The sequence below is a fragment of the Bubalus bubalis genome, chromosome 9 (genome assembly GCF_019923935.1).
Source record: "Bubalus bubalis isolate 160015118507 breed Murrah chromosome 9, NDDB_SH_1, whole genome shotgun sequence".
Classification (NCBI taxonomy): domain Eukaryota; kingdom Metazoa; phylum Chordata; class Mammalia; order Artiodactyla; family Bovidae; genus Bubalus; species Bubalus bubalis.
This window is the reverse complement of record NC_059165.1, coordinates 98260179-98278476: the sequence shown is the minus strand read 5'-3', so window position 1 is coordinate 98278476 and position 18298 is coordinate 98260179. Positions and strand designations below refer to the sequence as shown.

The window sequence follows — 18298 nt, the reverse complement described above, 5'->3', positions numbered from 1 at the left end:
CTGGAGGAGTGGGGAAGTAAGAGTAAACATTAAATGTGGTAATATAGCACATGCAACACAGTCTCTGGGACATAATTGCAGTCTGGGAGCTCACTACAGCACAGATTCAAAATCACCATGGGCTAAAGACTAAACTGAGTGGCAAAGAGCAAGACCTTGCAGCACTCTTCGGCTGGTTTCACAACTCTGGATTTGTATAATGCTCAGCCCAATGTCAAGGCTGTGGGACCCAGGAAAACATGCATAACAGTTAAAGGCAAATAAAAAATCTCTTATCTGGGGATGCAGAGGCCTCAGGATAAAATCTTGCAACCTCTGTACAACCCAACGATCACCTGCATCAACCTGGAAGAAATTTTTAAATGCTGACACAACCAATTTTCATTCAATTGTGTGCATTTTAGTGAGAAAAAATAAAGCTAACCAGTAAAACAGTGGTATGTCCCATAGAGAAAAATATAGTGGGGGGAGGGGAGAAAGTACGTTTTGGAAAATGATCAGTCTTATAGTACTCTGGGTACTTAGGGTACTCTGCTAAGGTGATTGAGCAAAGAGCCACGTGGATATCAGAAGAGGGAACCGGCTAGTGCTGCTTAGAATTTGTTTAACTTTCACCGAGGGCTCTGCAGTGTGTTTCTGGGTCGCTAAGAAAAGACAGGAATCACTAGCATGCCTAGACTTCGAACCAGGAAAAGAAATTTATTTCTTAGGTTCCGTGTCTGTGAGAAGTGCTTTAGGGCCGTGTTTTTCAAACCAGAGTCCAATGGCCCTTTGCATCAGCAACATCAGACATGCTAGTTTAATAAACGCAGGAACCAGGAATCGGGATTTTTCCAGTCCAAGGTCGACGCAGCTTAAGAACTAGACCTTTCCGAGGAGCCCGCAACCAGCACGCGGCCAGTTTCCACGCGGGTTGCTTGGTTCCGGCTGGCGCTTAACGTCATCAGGCAGCGCCGGAAGTGCCCTCGTGCTGCCTAGGAGACAGGACGCGGGCTCTGAGTCTGACAGAGCAGGGCCAGCCGCGCCCACCCGGTCGCCATGGAGCTGCCTCCAGGGCCGCGCGACGATCCCCACACCTGGGACGATGACTCGGACCCGGAGCTGGAGCCTGACCCCGACGCGCAGGCTGAGGCTTACGTGGCCCGCGTGCTCAGTCCTCCGAAACTCGGGCTGGCACCCCCGCGCGCCCCTCCTTTGCCCGCGCCCACGGTGTCCTTTGGCGCTCTGGAACCGCGGGCCGCGTCCAAGGGCCCGACCGTGGCGGTTCCGGGCCTGCTGAGCCTACCCCCGGAACTGCTGCTCGAGATCTGCGCCTACCTCGACGCGCGCCTCGTGCTCCATGTCCTGCCACGCGTTTGCCACGCGCTGCGCGACCTCGTGCGTGACCGTGTCACCTGGAGGCTACGCGCGCAGCGCCGCGTACGGGCGCCCTACCCAGTGGTGGAAGGTGCGCGCGCCCGGGGGTCGCCTGCCCAAGTCAGGCCTGGGGCGAGGGGGAAGGGGTCCAGGGTGTCGTGAGCACAGCCACTGGAGAAAACTCCCTGGCTGTCCTGGTTCAGGGTGGCTGAGGTAGTTACTGGTAGTACCAAAGCTCCTGACCTCTGGGTGGACCATGAGGCAGATACTTGGGATCCTGAGGCTATAGAAATCTACCTGGATAACTGGGGTCCCTGAACTCAAGATCCAATGATTCTCAGGCCGGGGGTTGCTACAGCGACTTAAAGTCTCAGGCTGTCAGGCTGCTTGGTGCTCAAAGTAAGACAAAGAATCCCCAGGTTCTGGGTGTGCTAAGGCAGCAACTGGTGATGTCAAAGTCCCTTACCCCTAGAGTCTTGGCCTAGGTGAGGGTGAGACATGGACACAGGTCCAGAGCCTACAACACTTGAACCTAAGCTATGGTTTAGAGGTTGGGATCCCTGATACCAGCAGTCACAGATCCTCAAGTTCAGGGTCTAACCTGTGATCTCAGACAAGGGCTGGTGGTCATTCCTTCTGCCACCAAAGTCTTTGGTCCCTAGAGGATAATGCAGCCTGCTGGTCTTGAATTGATGGGACTTTACTGAACAGCTTGATTAAAATATAGATGTTTGGGTCAAGGGCTTGGGTTCTGCTCCTTGACAAGGGTCCCAGGTTTGGGATACTGATTTTGGGAAACACTTCCATGGGTCTGGTTCAGGTGGCCAAAACAGGAAGGGTTAGTTATGTAGTCCTAACTCTTGTGCCCAGCCAAAGGGGTAGGGAGGGTGAAGCTGAGGTTGGACCAGAGCCAGGGGTGAGGCAGGACCTTAACATCCTGAGGTTGGAGAATGAGGCCTGGGAAGGTGATCCTGGGGCTACAGTTACCCAATATCTGGAAACGGTAAGGAGCAGCCTTAGACCTGCATGGCAGGTGGGTGGGCTGGTGGTCCCAAAGCTAGAGCCTGGGCTTCCTTGGGTGGGGTGTGGGATCCAAGTGGGATTCTCTCCAAGTCTTCTGCTCCCCGGAAGCCAGTGGTGAGCTTGGACAGCTGGAGTGGGTGGCAGGGTTCCTGCCCACTGGGGACCCTGGTATTGCATCCCACAGAGGAGGACTTTGACTGGCCGACGGCCTGCATTGAGTTGGAGCAGCACCTGTCGCGTTGGGCAGATGATGGGCGCAGGGCTGAGTACTTCTGCCTAGCCGATGGGCACTTTGCTTCCATTGACTCGGTGCTGCTGCTTCAGGTGAGACAGGGGTTGGTGGAGGGCCCGGAAGTGGGGGGCCAGGGTGACCCCTACCACACCACCTCGCTCCTCTCCCAGGGTGGGACACTCTGCCTGTCTGGCTCCCGAGATCGCAATGTCAACCTGTGGGACCTGCAGCAGCTGGGGGTGGAGCCCAGCAGGGTTCTGGTCAAGACCCTGGGGACCCAGAAGAACAGCACTCACAAGGTGAGGGGATAGGAGATCAGGTAAAGGTAGGAGCTAGGAGGCCTGGGCAGGCCACTGTGGCTGAGAGCATGGGTTTTGGCACCAGACCTCATCGATTTTTTTTTTTAATTTTTATTAATTTTTTGGTTATGCTGGGTCTTCATTGCCGCACTCTGGCTTCTTCTAGTTGTGGCGAGCCGGGGCTACTCTTTGTTGAACTGCTCGGGCTTCTCACTGCGGTGGCTTCTCTTGTTGCGGGGCACAGGCTCTAGGTGAGAGCAGGTTTATTTAGTAATTGCAGCACATGGGCTCAGTAGTTGCAGTGTGAGACTTTAGGGCGCATGGGCTTCAGTAGTTGTGGTGCATGGGTTTAGTTGCTCCTTGACATGTGGAATCTTCCCAGACCAGGGATTTAACCTGTGTCCCTTGCATTCGTAGGTGGATTTCTATCCACTGTGCCCCCAGGAAAGTTCCAGACCTCATAGATTTCAATCTTGGTCTGCTATTGTTTGTGTGACTTTGGGTAAAGTCAAAGTCATATATGACTTCTCTGGGCCTCACTTACTGCTTCTGTCCAGTGTCAACTGGGATGAGGTTGAATGAGGTGACTATGCATTAAGAGCTTCACTCAGGCTCATATAGAGTAGGGGCTCAGATGTCAGGTTTACAGATACGTGGAATCTAGTTCCCTGACCAGGGATCAAACCCAGGCCGCCTGCACTGGGAGCCTTAGACATTGGACCACCACAGAATTTCTGTCGAGGTCCTATTCTTAATCACATTGTCATGTGGCCTTGACCTGTGCTGGTGCTAAGGCTCTGCAGTACTTGATTTAGGAACATTATTAGGTGGGGGTGTACATGTTTTGGGCTTCCCTGGTAGCTCAGCAGTAAAGAATCTACCTGCAATGCAGGAGCCATGAGTTCGATCCCTGGGTCTGGAAGTTCCTCTGGAGAAAGAATGGCAATCCATTCAGTATTCTTGCTTGGATAATTCCATGGACAGAGAAGCCTGGTAGGCTACAGTCCATGGGATTTCAAAGAGTCGGACATGATTTAGCAACTAAACCACAAAAACAACATGCAGGTCTTTCGGTTCTGAAGTCAGACCCACAGACCTGAGCTCTAATCTCTCCTCAGTGCTGACTCACTCTGGGTTCTGTGAAATGGGGAAGATCACAGGACATGGGTCTGGTCCCACAGGGCTGGGTGTGGTCACTGGCAGCGCTGGACCACCGAGTGTGCTCCGGTTCCTGGGACAGCACAGTGAAGCTCTGGGACATGGCGGCTGACGGGCAGCAGTTTGGCGAGATAAAGTGTGAGGGGACCTGGGCAGGAGGGCCTGGATGGGCAGCGCTCTGTCTGGCCCCTTCCCCAGCTCTGTGGTCTGTGCATCCCCAGGGGCAAGGCAGCTGTGCTGTGCCTGTCCTACCGGCCAGATATCCTGGTGACCGGCACCTACGACAAGAAGGTGACCGTCTACGATCCCAGAGGTGGGCCCTGGGGCCTAGGTGGGGAGAGCAGGGCTACCTGGGGTCTCCAGGGTCATTTTGGGAAAAGAAACACTTGGTCCTCACAGTCTGACTTGGGTAACAATCACACAACCAGAGGCTGGCCACTCCAAGTGGCCTGTGTTGTGCTGGGGGCCACAAAGGTGACTGCTGCGTGGGGATACTAGGGGCAGAGGAAGCCCTGTCTCCACGTGGGATGGGGTGATGGACTGGAAGGCCCCCAGAGGAAGCCACGGAGGATGGAGATCCGGGGTCCAGGGGGGCCTCCAAGGGGGCTCTGATGTTGCCCTCCTCCCTGACCCCTCACCTGCAAAGTTGGCCCAGCCCTGCTGAAGAGCCGGCGGCTGCACTCCAGCGCCGTGCTGGCACTGCTGGCAGACGACCGGCACATCATCTCAGGCAGCGAGGACCACACGCTCGTGGTGTTCGACCGCCGGGCCAACAGTGTCCTGCAGCGGCTGCAGGTGGGGCATCCCCCGGGGGCCCAGGGGGCCGGGGCTGCGTGGAGTGGCCTGGACTGGCCTGAGCCACTCCATCTCCGTCCCTCCTGCAGCTGGACTCCTACCTGCTCTGCATGTCCTACCAGGAACCTCAGCTCTGGGCTGGCGATAACCAGGGCCTACTGCACGTCTTTGCCAACCGCAGTGGCTGCTTCCAGCTTGTCCGGGTCTGCCGAGGCCCTCGCCCCTGCCCGACTCTCCCTGGGCTGCCTCCCCGCCTCTTAACCCCTGGGGGGCAGTGGGGCACTGGCCTAGGGAGAGCCACACCTGAGTGTCACCTGTTCCTCCCTCCCCCAGTCCTTTGATGTGGGCCACAGGTCTCAGATCACGGGGATCAAGCACTCCCTGGGGGCCTTGTACACCACGTCCACCGACAAGACCATCCGGGTGAGGGCCCAGGACGGTGCCTCTTCTCTACCCACCCTTACCTGTCGGGGACACGTCCCATGACCTTTGCCCACTGCCCCTCACCAGGTACACGTGCCCACAGACCCACCAAGGACCATCTGCACTCGAAGCCACCACAATGTGCTGAATGGGGTAAGGCCCTGTCCCACGCGCCACCCCCGCCCACCGAGAGCACCCCTGACTCCTCCTGTCCCTGTCCTCACAGATCTGTGCCGAGGGCAACCTGGTGGTGGCTGCCTCTGGGGGCCTGTCGCTGGAGGTCTGGAGGCTGCAGGCCTGAGCAGGTGGATGTGGATGTGGGTCTGCCTACCGGCAGGGGGGGCCATAACCTCTGTTCTCGGGGGCGGGGACCTTCCCCCATGCTGGTGCTGCCTCTGCCCTGCCCCACAAGCCTATGGCACAAGGGGTCCTGGCCACGGCCGTGTGGGGTCCCTGGGCTGGGCCCCATGCCAGGGGAGGTGAGCTTTGTGTTCCAGCCCACCCAAGGGGGCTGGTCCCCACCCTCAGGCCCTGTTTTTGTTATGATTTGGATGCAGGCTCTGCCTTGAGAGCAAAGAAATAAACCTGCTGTACTGGTGCTCCGGCCTGGAGTGTGAGCCTGGTGTCATCTGAGGGCTCTGTCCCTCCCTGCTTGGGGCCAGGGTACCAGGGATGGGTGTGTGTCTGTGAGATGGGGCCTGAAAGCCTGGACGACAGCCACTGCTGTGTGTGTGTTTGTGGGGGGGGGGGGTGTTCTGGGTGCGCCTGCGCCTGCCCGGGTGCATTTCAGGGATCATGTGTGCCCGAATGTCCCCAGGGAGGCCAGTCAGGCTGTATATGTGCTTTGCTGCTGTTGTTTAGTTGCTCAGTCGTGTCCGACTGTTTGCGACCCCATGGACTGTAGCCCTCCAGGCTCCTCTGTCTATGGGATTTCCAGGCAAGAATACTGGAGTGGGTTGCCATTTCCTTCTTCAGGGGATCTTCCCAACCCAGGGATCGAGACTGTGTCTCCTGTGCTTTCTGTGAGGGAGAGGGAGACACTTGAGAAGTGGCACTTGTCTGTATGATGGTACCTGCGTGTGTGAACTGTGTGTGTGTGTGTGTGACACATGCTGATACGTAGATCGGGACTCTAACCCTGGGTGTTTGGGCAGTGGGACCGGGCATCTGCTAATGCTACCCCCTGGGCCATGGGGAGGGGGGCAGTCAGGGAAGGGGTAGGTGAGGGAGGGGCATGCTCCTCTATTCAGGGTCCAGGGTGTGCCTCTGTGGCCGTGACCCTGGCGTGGGCGAGGAGGGAGGCTGGGCCAGGCACACCCCACACCTGGTCCCTACAAACCCAAAGTCCACCACGGAAGCTTGGCCAAGCCATGCCCTGAGGAGCACTCACTTCATCTTTATTGAGGCCCCCTGGGTGGTCCGGGCTACAGGGTTCACAGGATGGCGCAGGGCTTCTTCTCCTTGAAGGGGTTGGTGGCAGCTGGGATGCCCACGAGAAACGGGTCGCTCTTGGCCTGCTCTGTGCAGAACTGCAGCAGGTCGGCAGCTGCCTTGGATACCTGCAGACCAACCCGGTTAGCCCGACCTGGGCTGGGCCGTCCACCTGCCCTGCTCTCTCAGACGCGCCCGCCTCACCCTGGTCCTCACCTTCACGCGGTCAATGCCCGCCTCCATCCGCAGCTGCTCCACGGCCCGGCGGGCTTGCCCAATGTCACTGCCAATGGTCACCTTGCTGGACATCTGAGGGAGGGTGAGCAGAGCCACAGGCAGCAGGCTGCACCCCAAACCCCAAGCTCCTGCCTCCTCCTATGTCCCTGGTGCCTGAGGCATGGGGGTGGCTGCTCCCCAACCCGTCAGGACCATGTACCTCAACTGAAGACTCTGGCTGACTCCTGGCTGCTCGGTCCTCCTCCTGCGGCCCCACTCTGGAGCCCTCCCCCAGCCCAGCCTCTCCAACACCGCCCCCCCATCCCCCACAATGCCTGCAGAGACTTTGAAGCCAGGACACTCACGGAGTGAAATGTCACTAGCGGCAACAGCAGCTGCCGAGGCCAAAGGGGTCCCTGCCCCAGGAGGCCCAGTGGCTGCTCTGTCATGTGTCACCTTTACTGGGGGAGTGTAGGGGCCCCGGGCTCTCACAGATCTGCTTGATCCCCTGCTAACTGGCTCCTTCTCTGACGTGAGGAGGCACAGCGTGAACCCTGGTTCAGGCGCAGCCCTGCCTCTCCTGTGTCTGTCTATACTCATGACCCAGGGTCCTTATCCACAGATGACTCAATTCACTTACTTACACTGATGGCTTCCCCTGTGTCCCAGCCCCTTCCCTGACCTCTGACCCGCATGAGGACCCTCCTCCCTCCTCGGTCCATCACCCCCACCTCTCAGTTGTCTCTCACCTAACCTGGCCAAAGTTGGACTCTGGATCCTCTCCCCCAACCCCAAACCTCCATCCCCCAAATTCACCACCATCCACCCAACTGCCCTGGTTCCGATCTTTAACTCCTTCATTCCTTTCTTCCAGTAGTCCTACATTTAATCCTTCATCAAGAGCCATCAGAACAACTTTCTTTGTTTTTAATTAATAATTTTTTATTGGAATAGTTGATTTACAATGCTGGATCAGTTTCTGCGCAGCAAAGTGAATCAGGTATACATACACATATATCCAGGTTTTTTTTTTTTTTTAACATTCTCTTCCCATATAGGTCATTACAGAGTATTGAACAGAGCTCACCATGCAGTTTATAGATGAACTTTCAAATTAGGTTGTCAGACTGGTCACTTCTCCCCACCCTGTTGGTAGCATTGGGGTCCTGCCCCCCATCTCAGTTTGCCTGGACCAGTGCAGTTGTCTGGTCTCCCCTGCCCTGCACACCCTGACCCCATTCTACTCCAGTAAGTCAGCGGGATCTGTTAAATCACATTACAACATGGATGAAACTTGAAGACATTCTGCTAAGTGAGATAAACCAGTCACAAAATGACAGCTAATACATGATTCCCCTTATGTGAGGTAGGAGTAGTCGAATCCCAGAAAGCAGAATGCCAGTTGCTGAGGAGAAAGGGGGATGGGGAGTTGTGTTTAATGGGTACAAAGTTTCAGTTTGGGAAGATGCAAGAGTTCTTGAGATGAATGGAGGTAACGGTTGTATAACAATGTAAAGGTACTTAATGCTTCTGAACTGTGGACTTAAACATGGTTACAGTGGGGGACTTCCCTGTGGTCCAGTAGCTAAGACTCCACATTCCCAATGCAGGGGGCCTGGGTTCAATCCCAGGGAACTAGATCCCTCCTGCCATGACTAAAGATACAACATGTTGCAAGTAAGACCCAGTGCAGTCAAATAAGTATCTTTTAAAGAAGAGACAGACTACAGAGCTTTCTTTCTTAAAAAAAAAAAAAAAAAAAAGTTACAATGTTAACTTCATGTTATGTGTATTCTACCACAGTTTTATAAATTGGAGAAAAAAAATCAGTTTTTCATTTTAAAAACTCTCCTATGGTTTCTCAGCCCCTGAGAATAAAACCCACCCTCCTTACTACAGCCCACAGGGCCCTGCCTGGTCTGGCACCTTCTGTCCTCTCTGAATCCTTTTCAATCCCTCCTTCATTCTTCACGGATCACCTTGACCTCTTCGTGTGTGTTTCATCCATTTTTGCTGAGATCCCAATGTGTGCCCAGCACTGCACAGAGTGAAGAGAACAGCAGTGAAACCAGACAAGATCCTGCCTTCACAGAGCTGGATGGCAGGGAGGGATGAACAGCAGCAAACAGAATGTATCATGCACTGTGAAAAATAAAAGCAAGGTAAGAGCAGGAGCGGGTGGTCAGGGCAGGCCTCTTGGAGGAGGTGACATTTGGATTGAGGCCCAGAGGAGGAGCTGGGGAAGCAGGTGTTCCAGGCAGAGAGAGCAGCAAGCGCATTGCCCCTTGGTCAGGAAAGAGCTTATTGGGCTCTAGAACAGTCAGGTTAGTGGAGCTGGAGAAAAGTGAGTGCGGCCAAGTGGTAGGGGATGAGGGTAGGCAAGTCAGTGCCTTTTTAGGCCACAGGGAAGAGCCCGAGTATTACTCTTACTGGGAAGCCACAATAAGAGGGTTTTTCTTTAAAAAATTATTTATTATTTTTGGCTGTGCTGGAATATTTCTACCTCATTGCTACCCGGTCTCTGGGTACTCTTCATTGTGGTGTGGAGGCTTCTCATTTTGGTGGCTTCTTGCAAAGCATGGGCTCTAGGGCACGTGGGTTTCAGTAGTTGTGGCTCCCAGGCTCAATATTGTGGCACATGGGCTTAGTTGCTCGGAGGCATGTGGCATCTTTCCGACCCAGGTGTCAAACCCGTGTCTCCTGCATTGGCAGATGAATTCTTTACCACTGAGCCACCAGGGAAGCACACAGTATATAGTGCAGACTCCATAAATTGTAGAGTGAGTGATTACAGGGGTCTCACTGGACTAAACCCTATGCATGGTTAGGAGGACCCATGAGATCATAGACCCCCACCCTCTAGCATCTCACAGGCTCGCTAGAGGGAAAGAGATGTCAGCCCTGGATCCCACAGGAGATCCCTTACCCAGAGGAAAGTCAAGGAAGACTTCTCAGAGGATATGGCAGCTCAGCTGCCAGAGACAGAAGACCAGGGGTTATGCTGCATATGGAGGCTCAGGAGACTTGCAAGACACGAACAGCAATCACTGTTCCAATTTGACGAGAGACTCTCCGAGGCACAAACTGTCTGATACCTCCTGGTGATTCGAATTCCGTCTAACGGCAACGTTTGAGAAACCATTCTCTCTCTAAGAGGGTAGACACGAACCGGCAAGCTCCACGCAACGCGGTGGGTTTCCAGCAGGCGGCAGTAAAAGTAAAAATCATTCATCGGCGGCTGGGAACATACGGAATATAAATAATGGCTCCTCGCGGCTTCCGTATTACGGACTGTACAAGACAAGATGGCCGCACCCTTGATTCCGGGCGCGGCGGGTCATGTGATTACACAACTTCCGGCCCTCCCCAGGTTTTCCCCAGGCCTTGAGTCTCCTACTGAAGTGCGTGCCGGGGCCTAGAGCAGTTCGAGGCCGCCAGAGGGCTGGCCTGGGGCGGCTCTGACTTGAGAGTGCAGCTGCAGGACAATGGAGGGTCCCCAGGAGAGGGAGGCGCCCGCTGCGGCACTGGCCGCCGTGCTGAAGCACAGTTCGGCACTGCCGTTCGAGACCGCGCAGGTCCGGGGCTACGACTTCAACCGTGGCGTGGACTATCGCGCACTGCTAGAGGCTTTCAGCACCACTGGTTTCCAAGCCACCAACTTCGGGCGCGCGGTACAGCAAGTCAACGCCATGGTGAGGCCTGGGTGAGACTTCCTGGGTTGAGGGGGCGTGGCCTCCAGTAGCACCCTGCGGTAGCTGGGGGCGGGACTTCTTTGGGAGGTGTGTTCTTCGTCCAATAGTGGGAGAGAGTATGGAGCCCGGGAGTTTCTGTGCTGGGGAGTGGTTGGGACTGATTCTGGGGCGGGGCGGGGGCGGGGAGCGGGCGTTTTAGATAACAGGTGAAAGTATTATGGAAGGGGCGGAGCCTGGGCTAAAGAGTGCTTTTGAGCGAGGAATTGGAGGAGGACCCTTACACCCGCCCGGACCTGAGCTTGGGTTTGCTTTTCCCGGTGGGGAGAGGGGTCGGCCCTGAAAAAGTGATGCTCTCGGATTCATGAAAAGAGGCAAAACCTAAGCATGTGACCTGAGACTTGGGCTGTGAACAGGGCAGAGCCTACACAGGGGTGTTCCTTCCCCTGTTCCAGGTAGAAGTGTTTCTCTGTCCCTGAGTGGGCAGAGCCTGGGCGGGGAGTCTGACACCAAAACCCGCCGCGGGTCCTTGGGGTGGAATTTGGGGCCAGAGGTTAACTCAACTCTGCCCTTACCTAGATAGAGAAGAAACTCGAGCCGCTATCCGAGGATGAAGACCAACATGCAGACCTGACCCAGAGCCGACGCCCACTCACCGGCTGCACCATTTTTCTGGGCTACACATCCAACCTCATCAGTTCAGGCATTCGTGAGACTATCCGTTACCTCGTGCAGCACAACATGGTGGGACCTGGTGGGGGTGTGGCCTTGGGCTCTCTGGGTCTTAATGGGCAATAAGGTTACTGGTCATTTAAGTGAGACAGGGAGATATGGGTCAGTTTTGTTTTGCAGCAGAGCTCCCCACAGGGGTCACTGGATGAGAGTTGGGAGTTAGGAGTTTTGCTTGGGGTAACTTCACTGCCTTGTGGCTGCAGGTGGACGTCTTGGTGACCACAGCTGGGGGTGTGGAGGAGGATTTCATCAAGTGCTTGGCGCCCACATACCTGGGCGAGTTCAGCCTCAGGGGGAAGGAGCTACGTGAGAACGGGATCAACAGGTGGGTGGGTGGGGGCTGAGCGGTGCTGGGTAAGGGAGGCAGGCTGAGGGTCCTGGGCCCTGATGCCTATCCACCTTCTGTCCCCAGGATTGGAAACCTGCTGGTGCCCAATGACAATTACTGCAAGTTTGAGGACTGGTTGATGCCCATTTTGGACCAGATGGTGCTGGAGCAGAACACAGAGGTGAGGCTGGAGCAACCTGGGGCTGGGGGAGGGTGCGTTTGCTGATGGCATGGTGGGTGTCAGGGGAGGCGCCGCTGCCTGAAGCCAATGTCTCCTCCTAGGGTGTGAAGTGGACACCTTCCAAGATGATCGCCCGGCTTGGCAAGGAGATAAACAACCCAGAGTCCGTGTATTACTGGGCCCAGAAGGTGAGGGACCGGCGGGGGCAAAGATGCCAGGCTTTGGCATGTGTTGTTTCATTTTCACAGCCACCTGGGTAGTTGGTACTAGTCTCCTCATTCCTGCTCCAACATAAGGAGCCTCAGAAACAGAGAAGTTAGACAGTTTGTCTGAGGTCCCACAGCTATTGACTGTGGATCTGGCATTCTGGCTCTACTCCTAGACTGCTGGGAAGCAGTTGGGCAATACTTAGCAGCTCCCATGGGGACTCTTGGAGGGCCCCATGCTCCTCAGAGGCTCCGGGGTCCAGCAATCAGAAAAACAAGAACTACCATTCTTCATGTGCCAGGCCCAAGTGAAGTTAAGCACCCTGCCCAGAATCAGGCAGAGAGGAAACACCTGCAGGCTGCCCCTACAGGGCTTAGATCTGGCCCCCCTCCTGTCTTGCTCTTTCCTAGAACCATATTCCTGTGTTGAGCCCAGCACTCACAGATGGCTCGCTGGGTGACATGATCTTCTTCCACTCCTATAAGAACCCAGGCCTGGTCCTGGACATTGTTGAGGGTAAGATGTTGGGGCCCCAGAGGAGCAAGGGAGGAGGGCTGCCTGGGCCTGCGGTGGCCTGACTCAGCCCTCTCCCCCAGACCTCAGGCTCATCAACACACAGGCTATCTTCGCCAAGCGCACGGGGATGATCATCCTGGGTGGTGGCATGGTCAAGCACCACATCGCCAATGCCAACCTCATGGTGAGCAGGGATGCAGACTGTGTGGCCCCTAGTGGGGGCTGGTACTCATGCCTGCTGTGCAGACAGGCCTGTGTACTAGGCCCATGCCATGTGCTGGGAAACAGTTGTGGACTAGACAGGCCAAGATACCTGCCCTCCTGGAACTGATGTTCTAGTGGGGGAGATGAACAGCAAACCAGTGACAAGGTGACATGTACTGGCTACAAAGAAAAATCAGGGATGACGAGGAGAGGGCAGGAGAAAGGCATGCTATTCAGAAAAGGGAACGCTTCCTGGGAAGTGTGACCTGTGAGCAGAGGTTTTTCAGGGGCTGCTCTCATGAACCGTGTGGTTAACTTAGGGAGTGGGCGTGAGATGAGTTTCTGGCAGGACTGGCCAGTGCAAAGGTTCTGAGGTGCCTGATGTAGGCACATCTTGGAGGCCATGAAGGGGAGAGTGAGAGGAGGTGAGGCCAGAGGTGACAGCCACAAAGTGCAAGGCCTTGAGGGCCACTCAGGTGCTCACAGGCACCTTCTGGCTGCTGTGTGAGGAACAAACAGTGGGACTGGGGTGGGGACCATAGAGAGGGAAGAGGTGCGGAAGTCTTCTCTAGAGTTGGTGGCAGATGTGGGTGGGCTCTTGCAACCTAGGTGAGTCTGGAGCAAAGCCGCCCACTGCCCAGCATCCCATGACACCCCCACTTGGCCCAGTTATTGACATGGAGCCCTTCCCTTGCAGTGAAGGCCACCAAGAGCTTCCTTTATCTGGGACACATCCCTGTGCCTTTAGCTAGTGTCCTGCCCTGGAGTCTGTCTGGCTGACCAGCCCATCCTGTCCCTCCCCACAGCGGAATGGCGCTGACTATGCCGTCTACATCAACACTGCCCAGGAGTTTGATGGCTCTGACTCAGGTGCCCGGCCGGATGAAGCTGTCTCATGGGGCAAGATCCGGATGGATGCACAGCCTGTCAAGGTGAGGGTCGGCCAGCCAGCTGGAGCACAGGGTCTCCTAGGCTGCAGCTGTGGATCCTCTGGCTCACCTGGGTTCCCTCCATAGGTCTATGCTGACGCCTCCTTGGTCTTCCCGCTGCTTGTAGCTGAAACCTTTGCCCAGAAGGTAGATGCCTTCACGCCCGAGAAGAATGAGGACTGAACGTTGGATGGTGCAGCCCCAGGGAGGCCTCACCCCCCCTCCTCTATTTATTAGTTTGCAGACCCAGCCCCTCCCCACTCCTTGGTCAGCAGCATGTCTAGAATAAATGATCTCAGTGGTCCTCCTTAGGCTGTGTCTCTGTCCTTGGCAGTGGGTCCCCTGGCTTCAGCCTGGGGCACCTTCAGCCTCGTAGGTCTCCTCCCGCCAGCACTGGATGCTGCCCCCCATGGCAGTCAGCAGGCAGGGCTCCGTGGGGTGGTAGGTCAGCGATTGCACCACACCGGGACCCACAGGCAGGGCCAGCGCCAGGGCACCCTGTGGAGCGAGGGGTGGGCAGTGGTCTTCAGTGTGTCTCCCTCCTCTTGGCCGCCTCTCCCCCGGTTTCCATTATAATGCTTCTAATTGCTTCCCAGACATTGCAAACTTAATCAGTCCCAAATTGAGCCCGTCAGTCAGTTGTCCTTCCAGGTGCTCAGGTCAGACACCTTGGATCTTCCTCTTACATCTCAAGTCCTTTTGTCAGTAAATCCTCTTGGCTCTGCCTTTAGACTGTGCCCAGAGATTGCCACCTGGGCTCCACCAGCCCACCTGACAGCCTCGATGCTCCCTCCTTTTATTACCCTGCAGTCAAGTCTCAACATATCAGGTTCCTCTCTCCACCTGCAAAATGTCCTTTCACGTGCCCTCCCTTGCAGGATGACTGCCAGTCTACTGGACCCTCGAGATGTAGGCAAAACCTTGGTGCCTTCTGAGTTCCCAAAGGGAGAGCTGGCTCCTCAACTCTCCAGGGCCCTCCAGTTCCTTCATCCTCTAAGGGGTTCTGTAGCCAAGCCCCAGCCCTGACCCCATGAAGTCTAGCTGGTCAGTTCCCATTCTGACGTCCCCACCAGGCTGAGACACATCAGGACAGAGCTTACAGGGCTCACGGGGGGAAATCACAGGGATGCTCAGACATGGCTCCGATTTCCTGAACAACTACAGCCCCATCTCACCTGGGGTGAGATGCCACCATCACCCTCCCTCCCCGAGGGTCAGTCCCAGCGGCCCCACCTGACCTGGATCCTGCTGCCGCCACTGCCATCCACAGCACTTCCATTTCCTGACCGATACATGGGCGCCACACCTCCAAGCTTTGGCATGTGCTGTGCTCTTTGCCAGGGCTGCCCTTCTTTCTTCATTCTCTCATTCCTTCTAGCCCCCAGTTCTAACAGAACACCCCCCGCCCCTTTCAGGCCTGAGGGTGACTCAGGTAAGGACAAGGCAGGCACCCCAGCGTGGAGTGGGGGTGGGGAGGCTCACTTCCACCAGGTCCCAGAAGAACACCTTCCCGTCCTCAGAGCAGCTGACCACATGTGTGTCGCGCTCGCTCAGGCAGCAGTCCAGCTTATACTCCTTGTTCTTATGGCCCGTGTACCTGGGGGTGAGTGGAGTCAGAGCGGGGGTTAGGGGCGGGCTTTACTGGGGGTGGGGAAGGGGCCCCACGCTCCTGAGGACTCACTCGCCCAGCAGCTCCCCTGTGTCCTTGTCCAGAAGCCGCAAGGTGGAGTCTAGGCTGGACACCAGGGTGCACTGGCCATCCCGGCTGAAGCAGATGCAGGTGATGGGGCCTGAGGGCAGGGGAGGGCAGGCATGTCAGGCTGGGTCCCCTGGGCTGTCCCCACCTTCCCTGCCTGCCCCCCAGCACCAGCCACACTCACTGCCCACGTAGTCTGAGAAGAGCTGCCCCATCCTCAGGTCATAGCGCCTCACCCGGCCATCTACGGAACTGCAAGACAGGGCGGCTGCAGCTGAAGCACTGCGGGGGCCTGTAGGTCTAGGGTGCCAGCTTTGATGTCCCTGTATCCTCTTCACCTGGCCAGGGGCCCAAGGGCAAGGCTAGCACCTATCCTTCCCAGTACCCTTCACTGCCACGTCATGCTTAGGATCGGCCACGGAAAACACACTGACGTGAACTCAAGAGTGGAATTCTGGGTCTTCCCATGTGGTCCAGTGGCTAAGACTCTGAGTTCTCAATGCAGGGGGCCTGGGTTCAATCCCTGGTCAGAGAACTAGATCCAACATGCTGCAACTAAGACCCGATGCAGCCAAATAAGTAAATTAAAAATAAATATTAAAAAAAAAAAAGTGGAATTCTGAGGCAACGGCTTTAAGACACAGACCCAAGGGCTAATCAAGTCCCATTCCATCTGTTTCTGCTTTCTACTGAGCTCCCTCTCTGGGCCAGACCCTGTGCAGAGACTTGGAACACAGCTGCTACCAAGCCAGGAGCACTTGCTGCCAAAGTGGAACCTCATGGACTGAGGGGCATCAGCTCCCAGGAGATGACATTGGAATTGAGGCTTGAGGCTGAGAAAGGAGCCAACCATGTTCAGTTCAAGGGGGGGATGTGTGGGAACTGGGTGGGCTGACAGGCCAAGCAGTCCAAACACCCCCAGTGGTGGGATCAGCACTCCCTCAGGTTGTGGGAACACTTGGGCAGCCCTGCATGGGAATTTTTTTTTTAATTGTCTCCTGCAGCTAGACTGTCAAATCTATGTAGGCAGGGGTTTTCCTTGTTTTTCTATCTTGTTCACTGCTGTATGCTCACTGACTAAAAATGGGACCTGTAGGAGGTGCTCAGATACACTCCAAGTAGTATAGAACAGTCCAGGTGGAGAAAGGGCAATTGCATGTTGGTCCCAGAGTGGAAGCATGTGTGGTATATTTAACAGAAATTAGCTGCAATACTTTGGCCACCTGATGCCAAGAGCCGACTCATTGGAAAAGACACTGATGCTGGGAAAGATTGAGGGCAAAAGAAGGGTGCGACAGAGAGTGAGATGGTTGGATGGCATCACTGACTCAATGGACATGAGTTTGAGCAAACTCCAGAAGATAGTGAAGGACAGGGAAGCCTGGAGTGCTACAGTGCCTGGGGTCAAAAAGAGTTGGACACGACTTAGTGTCTGAACAACAACCACATAAAAGCTGAGAGCACAACAGAGACCAGACCATGCAGGGCCTTATGAGCACAATGAGGAGAGTAGATTTTTTAATCTAAGTACAGAGACAACTGTGAACCTCGGTGGCACCTGGCGAGCGACAAGGTCCTGGTCCCACTCACCCTGCGAGGACCTCATGGTCTGACACCTTCACGCTGGATATACCATCTCTGGCTTCGTCCAGTGTCTGTATTGGCTCAGGTTTCCGAGAGCGACAGTCCCAGCAGCGGATGGTGGAATCGATAGAGCCTGTAAGGCCAGCATGAAGGTGGATCAGGTTTAGAGGGTGGAGGCAGTCTCCTGGGCCCACCTGCCAAGGCCCTGGACTTACCAGACAGGATGACTGTGGCCTCTTCATTAAACTGTACTGTGTTCACCTTCTGCGAAACAGGAACTGCCGCTTAGAGGATGAGGACAAAAGCAGGGTTCCCAGTGCAAGTTAAAGCAAGGGAAAAAGGTTAAGGGTAAGGGAGATCAAAGAGTTGGGGAGAACTGCAAGGATGGGGCTTGATGAAGTGGGGGCCATGGGGAAGGATCCTTGCGCTGTAATTGCGGGGGGGGGGGGGGCGCGGATCCCTGTTACCACCCACATGCTAATTAGATTTGCTTTAATGAGACCCCTTCTTGCTTGCACTCACCCCCGCGTGGCCCCGGAATTTCCGCACGACTTGCCCTGACGCCACATCCCACAGCACCACCGCCTTGTCCCCACCTCCAGAGCAAAGACTGCTGTTATCAAAGGAGCTAGAAGGCAGAGCACAGAATATTTAGCATCTACTTCTGTTCCTGGCCTCAGCGCCCCGATCCCGCCTTGGCCCCCCGGCTCACCCAGCCGCATCCAGCACCTCGTAGCCGTGGCCGCTGTACGTCCGCAGTAACGTCCCCCGCAGCGGGTTCCACAGCTTCAGGGTCTTGTCGCTGCCGCAAGTCAGACAGTAATTGCCATCCACTGGGGAACACCAGGGGGGGTTACTGGGCCGTCGACCTTAGGAGGCGGGAGGAGGACTCGGAAAGTTCAAGGCTCTCACCATTAAATCGCACAGCTCGAACCGCCCCCTGCCCGCAGTCCAACGTCTTCAACCGTTTCTGCGGCAGCTCGGGGCCCCGCGGTTTTGGCTCAGGGAAAGCCATCCCCCGGCTTCCCCTTCTCGCCACCTTACACGCGCCGGCACGGAAGCATTCCTTGCCCTGGGAGGGTGTAACCTTATTATTGTCCTCCATAGTCTACTTCCTACTTCTCACTTCCGGGTTCTACATTTAGGCTCTTTGGAAATAGTGTTGGAAACACTGAAACTTGTCTCCAGCTTCCTAGTTTCTTTTCCCACTTCTGGTCTTCTAGGAGCATTTTTGGCTTCTCCTAATTCTCTGTCCCCTGGCTGGGGGGAGTTCCGGTAACCGTCGATAGGAACGGAAGC

The 18298-nt window shown here is 55.7% G+C and overlaps 4 protein-coding genes across 9 annotated transcripts; 2 read left to right on the top strand and 2 right to left on the bottom strand.

Moving 5' to 3' along the window:
• The first annotated feature begins 918 nt into the window (after positions 1-918).
• On the top strand, positions 919-5885 carry FBXW9 (F-box and WD repeat domain containing 9). Its single transcript, XM_006041592.4, has 10 exons — positions 919-1447; positions 2564-2703; positions 2782-2910; positions 4092-4204; positions 4290-4381; positions 4715-4863; positions 4953-5066; positions 5197-5286; positions 5374-5439; positions 5513-5885. The coding sequence occupies exons 1-10, from the start codon at positions 1039-1041 to the stop codon at positions 5585-5587; spliced, it is 1377 nt and encodes a 458-aa protein (XP_006041654.2). The 5' UTR covers positions 919-1038; the 3' UTR covers positions 5588-5885.
• A 567-nt stretch (positions 5886-6452) lies between these two features.
• GNG14 (G protein subunit gamma 14) lies at positions 6453-7111 on the bottom strand. The gene is given in 3 exon segments (XM_044948187.2): positions 6453-6835; positions 6838-6924; positions 6927-7111. Coding segments are annotated over 3 exon segments (303 nt in total). The 5' UTR covers positions 7027-7111; the 3' UTR covers positions 6453-6719.
• Positions 7112-10269: 3158 nt separating this feature from the next.
• DHPS (deoxyhypusine synthase) lies at positions 10270-14030 on the top strand. Of its 6 annotated transcripts, none has more exons than XM_025293619.2 (9): positions 10273-10625; positions 11202-11366; positions 11558-11679; positions 11767-11863; positions 11965-12051; positions 12481-12586; positions 12667-12770; positions 13597-13722; positions 13807-14030. In XM_025293619.2, exons 1-9 carry the CDS (start codon positions 10419-10421, stop codon positions 13900-13902), a joined length of 1110 nt encoding a protein of 369 aa, XP_025149404.1. In that variant the 5' UTR covers positions 10273-10418; the 3' UTR covers positions 13903-14030. The 6 variants fall into 6 exon arrangements, with proteins under 6 accessions (XP_044804117.1, XP_025149405.1, XP_025149404.1 ...); XM_044948185.1 differs by lacking the exon at positions 10273-10625 and adding an exon at positions 10878-11077 and having other exon boundaries at positions 11206-11366; XM_044948183.1 differs by lacking the exon at positions 10273-10625 and adding an exon at positions 10878-11077.
• On the bottom strand, positions 13914-18222 carry WDR83 (WD repeat domain 83). Its single transcript, XM_006041595.4, has 9 exons — positions 17912-18222; positions 17712-17832; positions 17522-17627; positions 17215-17263; positions 17006-17132; positions 15600-15667; positions 15401-15509; positions 15202-15316; positions 13914-14217 (listed from the first exon to the last, which is right to left on the bottom strand). Exons 1-9 carry the CDS (start codon positions 18102-18104, stop codon positions 14068-14070), a joined length of 1038 nt encoding a protein of 345 aa, XP_006041657.3. The 5' UTR covers positions 18105-18222; the 3' UTR covers positions 13914-14067.
• Between the last annotated feature and the right edge of the window lie 76 nt (positions 18223-18298).

Coding starts and splice junctions, on each gene's coding strand:
- WDR83 (XM_006041595.4), bottom strand. CDS start 18,104: ATGGAGGACAATAATAAGGTTACACCCTCCCAGGGCAAGGAATGCTTC. Junction 17,133..17,214: donor GGCCACAGTCATCCTGTCTG/GTAAGTCCAGGG, acceptor CTGGCCTTACAG/GCTCTATCGATTCCACCATC. Junction 15,510..15,599: donor CTTCTCAGACTACGTGGGCA/GTGAGTGTGGCT, acceptor CCCTGCCCTCAG/GCCCCATCACCTGCATCTGC.
- DHPS (XM_025293619.2), top strand. CDS start 10,419: ATGGAGGGTCCCCAGGAGAGGGAGGCGCCCGCTGCGGCACTGGCCGCC. Junction 12,052..12,480: donor TGTATTACTGGGCCCAGAAG/GTGAGGGACCGG, acceptor GCTCTTTCCTAG/AACCATATTCCTGTGTTGAG. Junction 12,587..12,666: donor GGTCCTGGACATTGTTGAGG/GTAAGATGTTGG, acceptor CCTCTCCCCCAG/ACCTCAGGCTCATCAACACA.
- FBXW9 (XM_006041592.4), top strand. CDS start 1,039: ATGGAGCTGCCTCCAGGGCCGCGCGACGATCCCCACACCTGGGACGAT. Junction 5,287..5,373: donor CCACCGACAAGACCATCCGG/GTGAGGGCCCAG, acceptor GCCCCTCACCAG/GTACACGTGCCCACAGACCC. Junction 5,440..5,512: donor ACCACAATGTGCTGAATGGG/GTAAGGCCCTGT, acceptor CTGTCCTCACAG/ATCTGTGCCGAGGGCAACCT.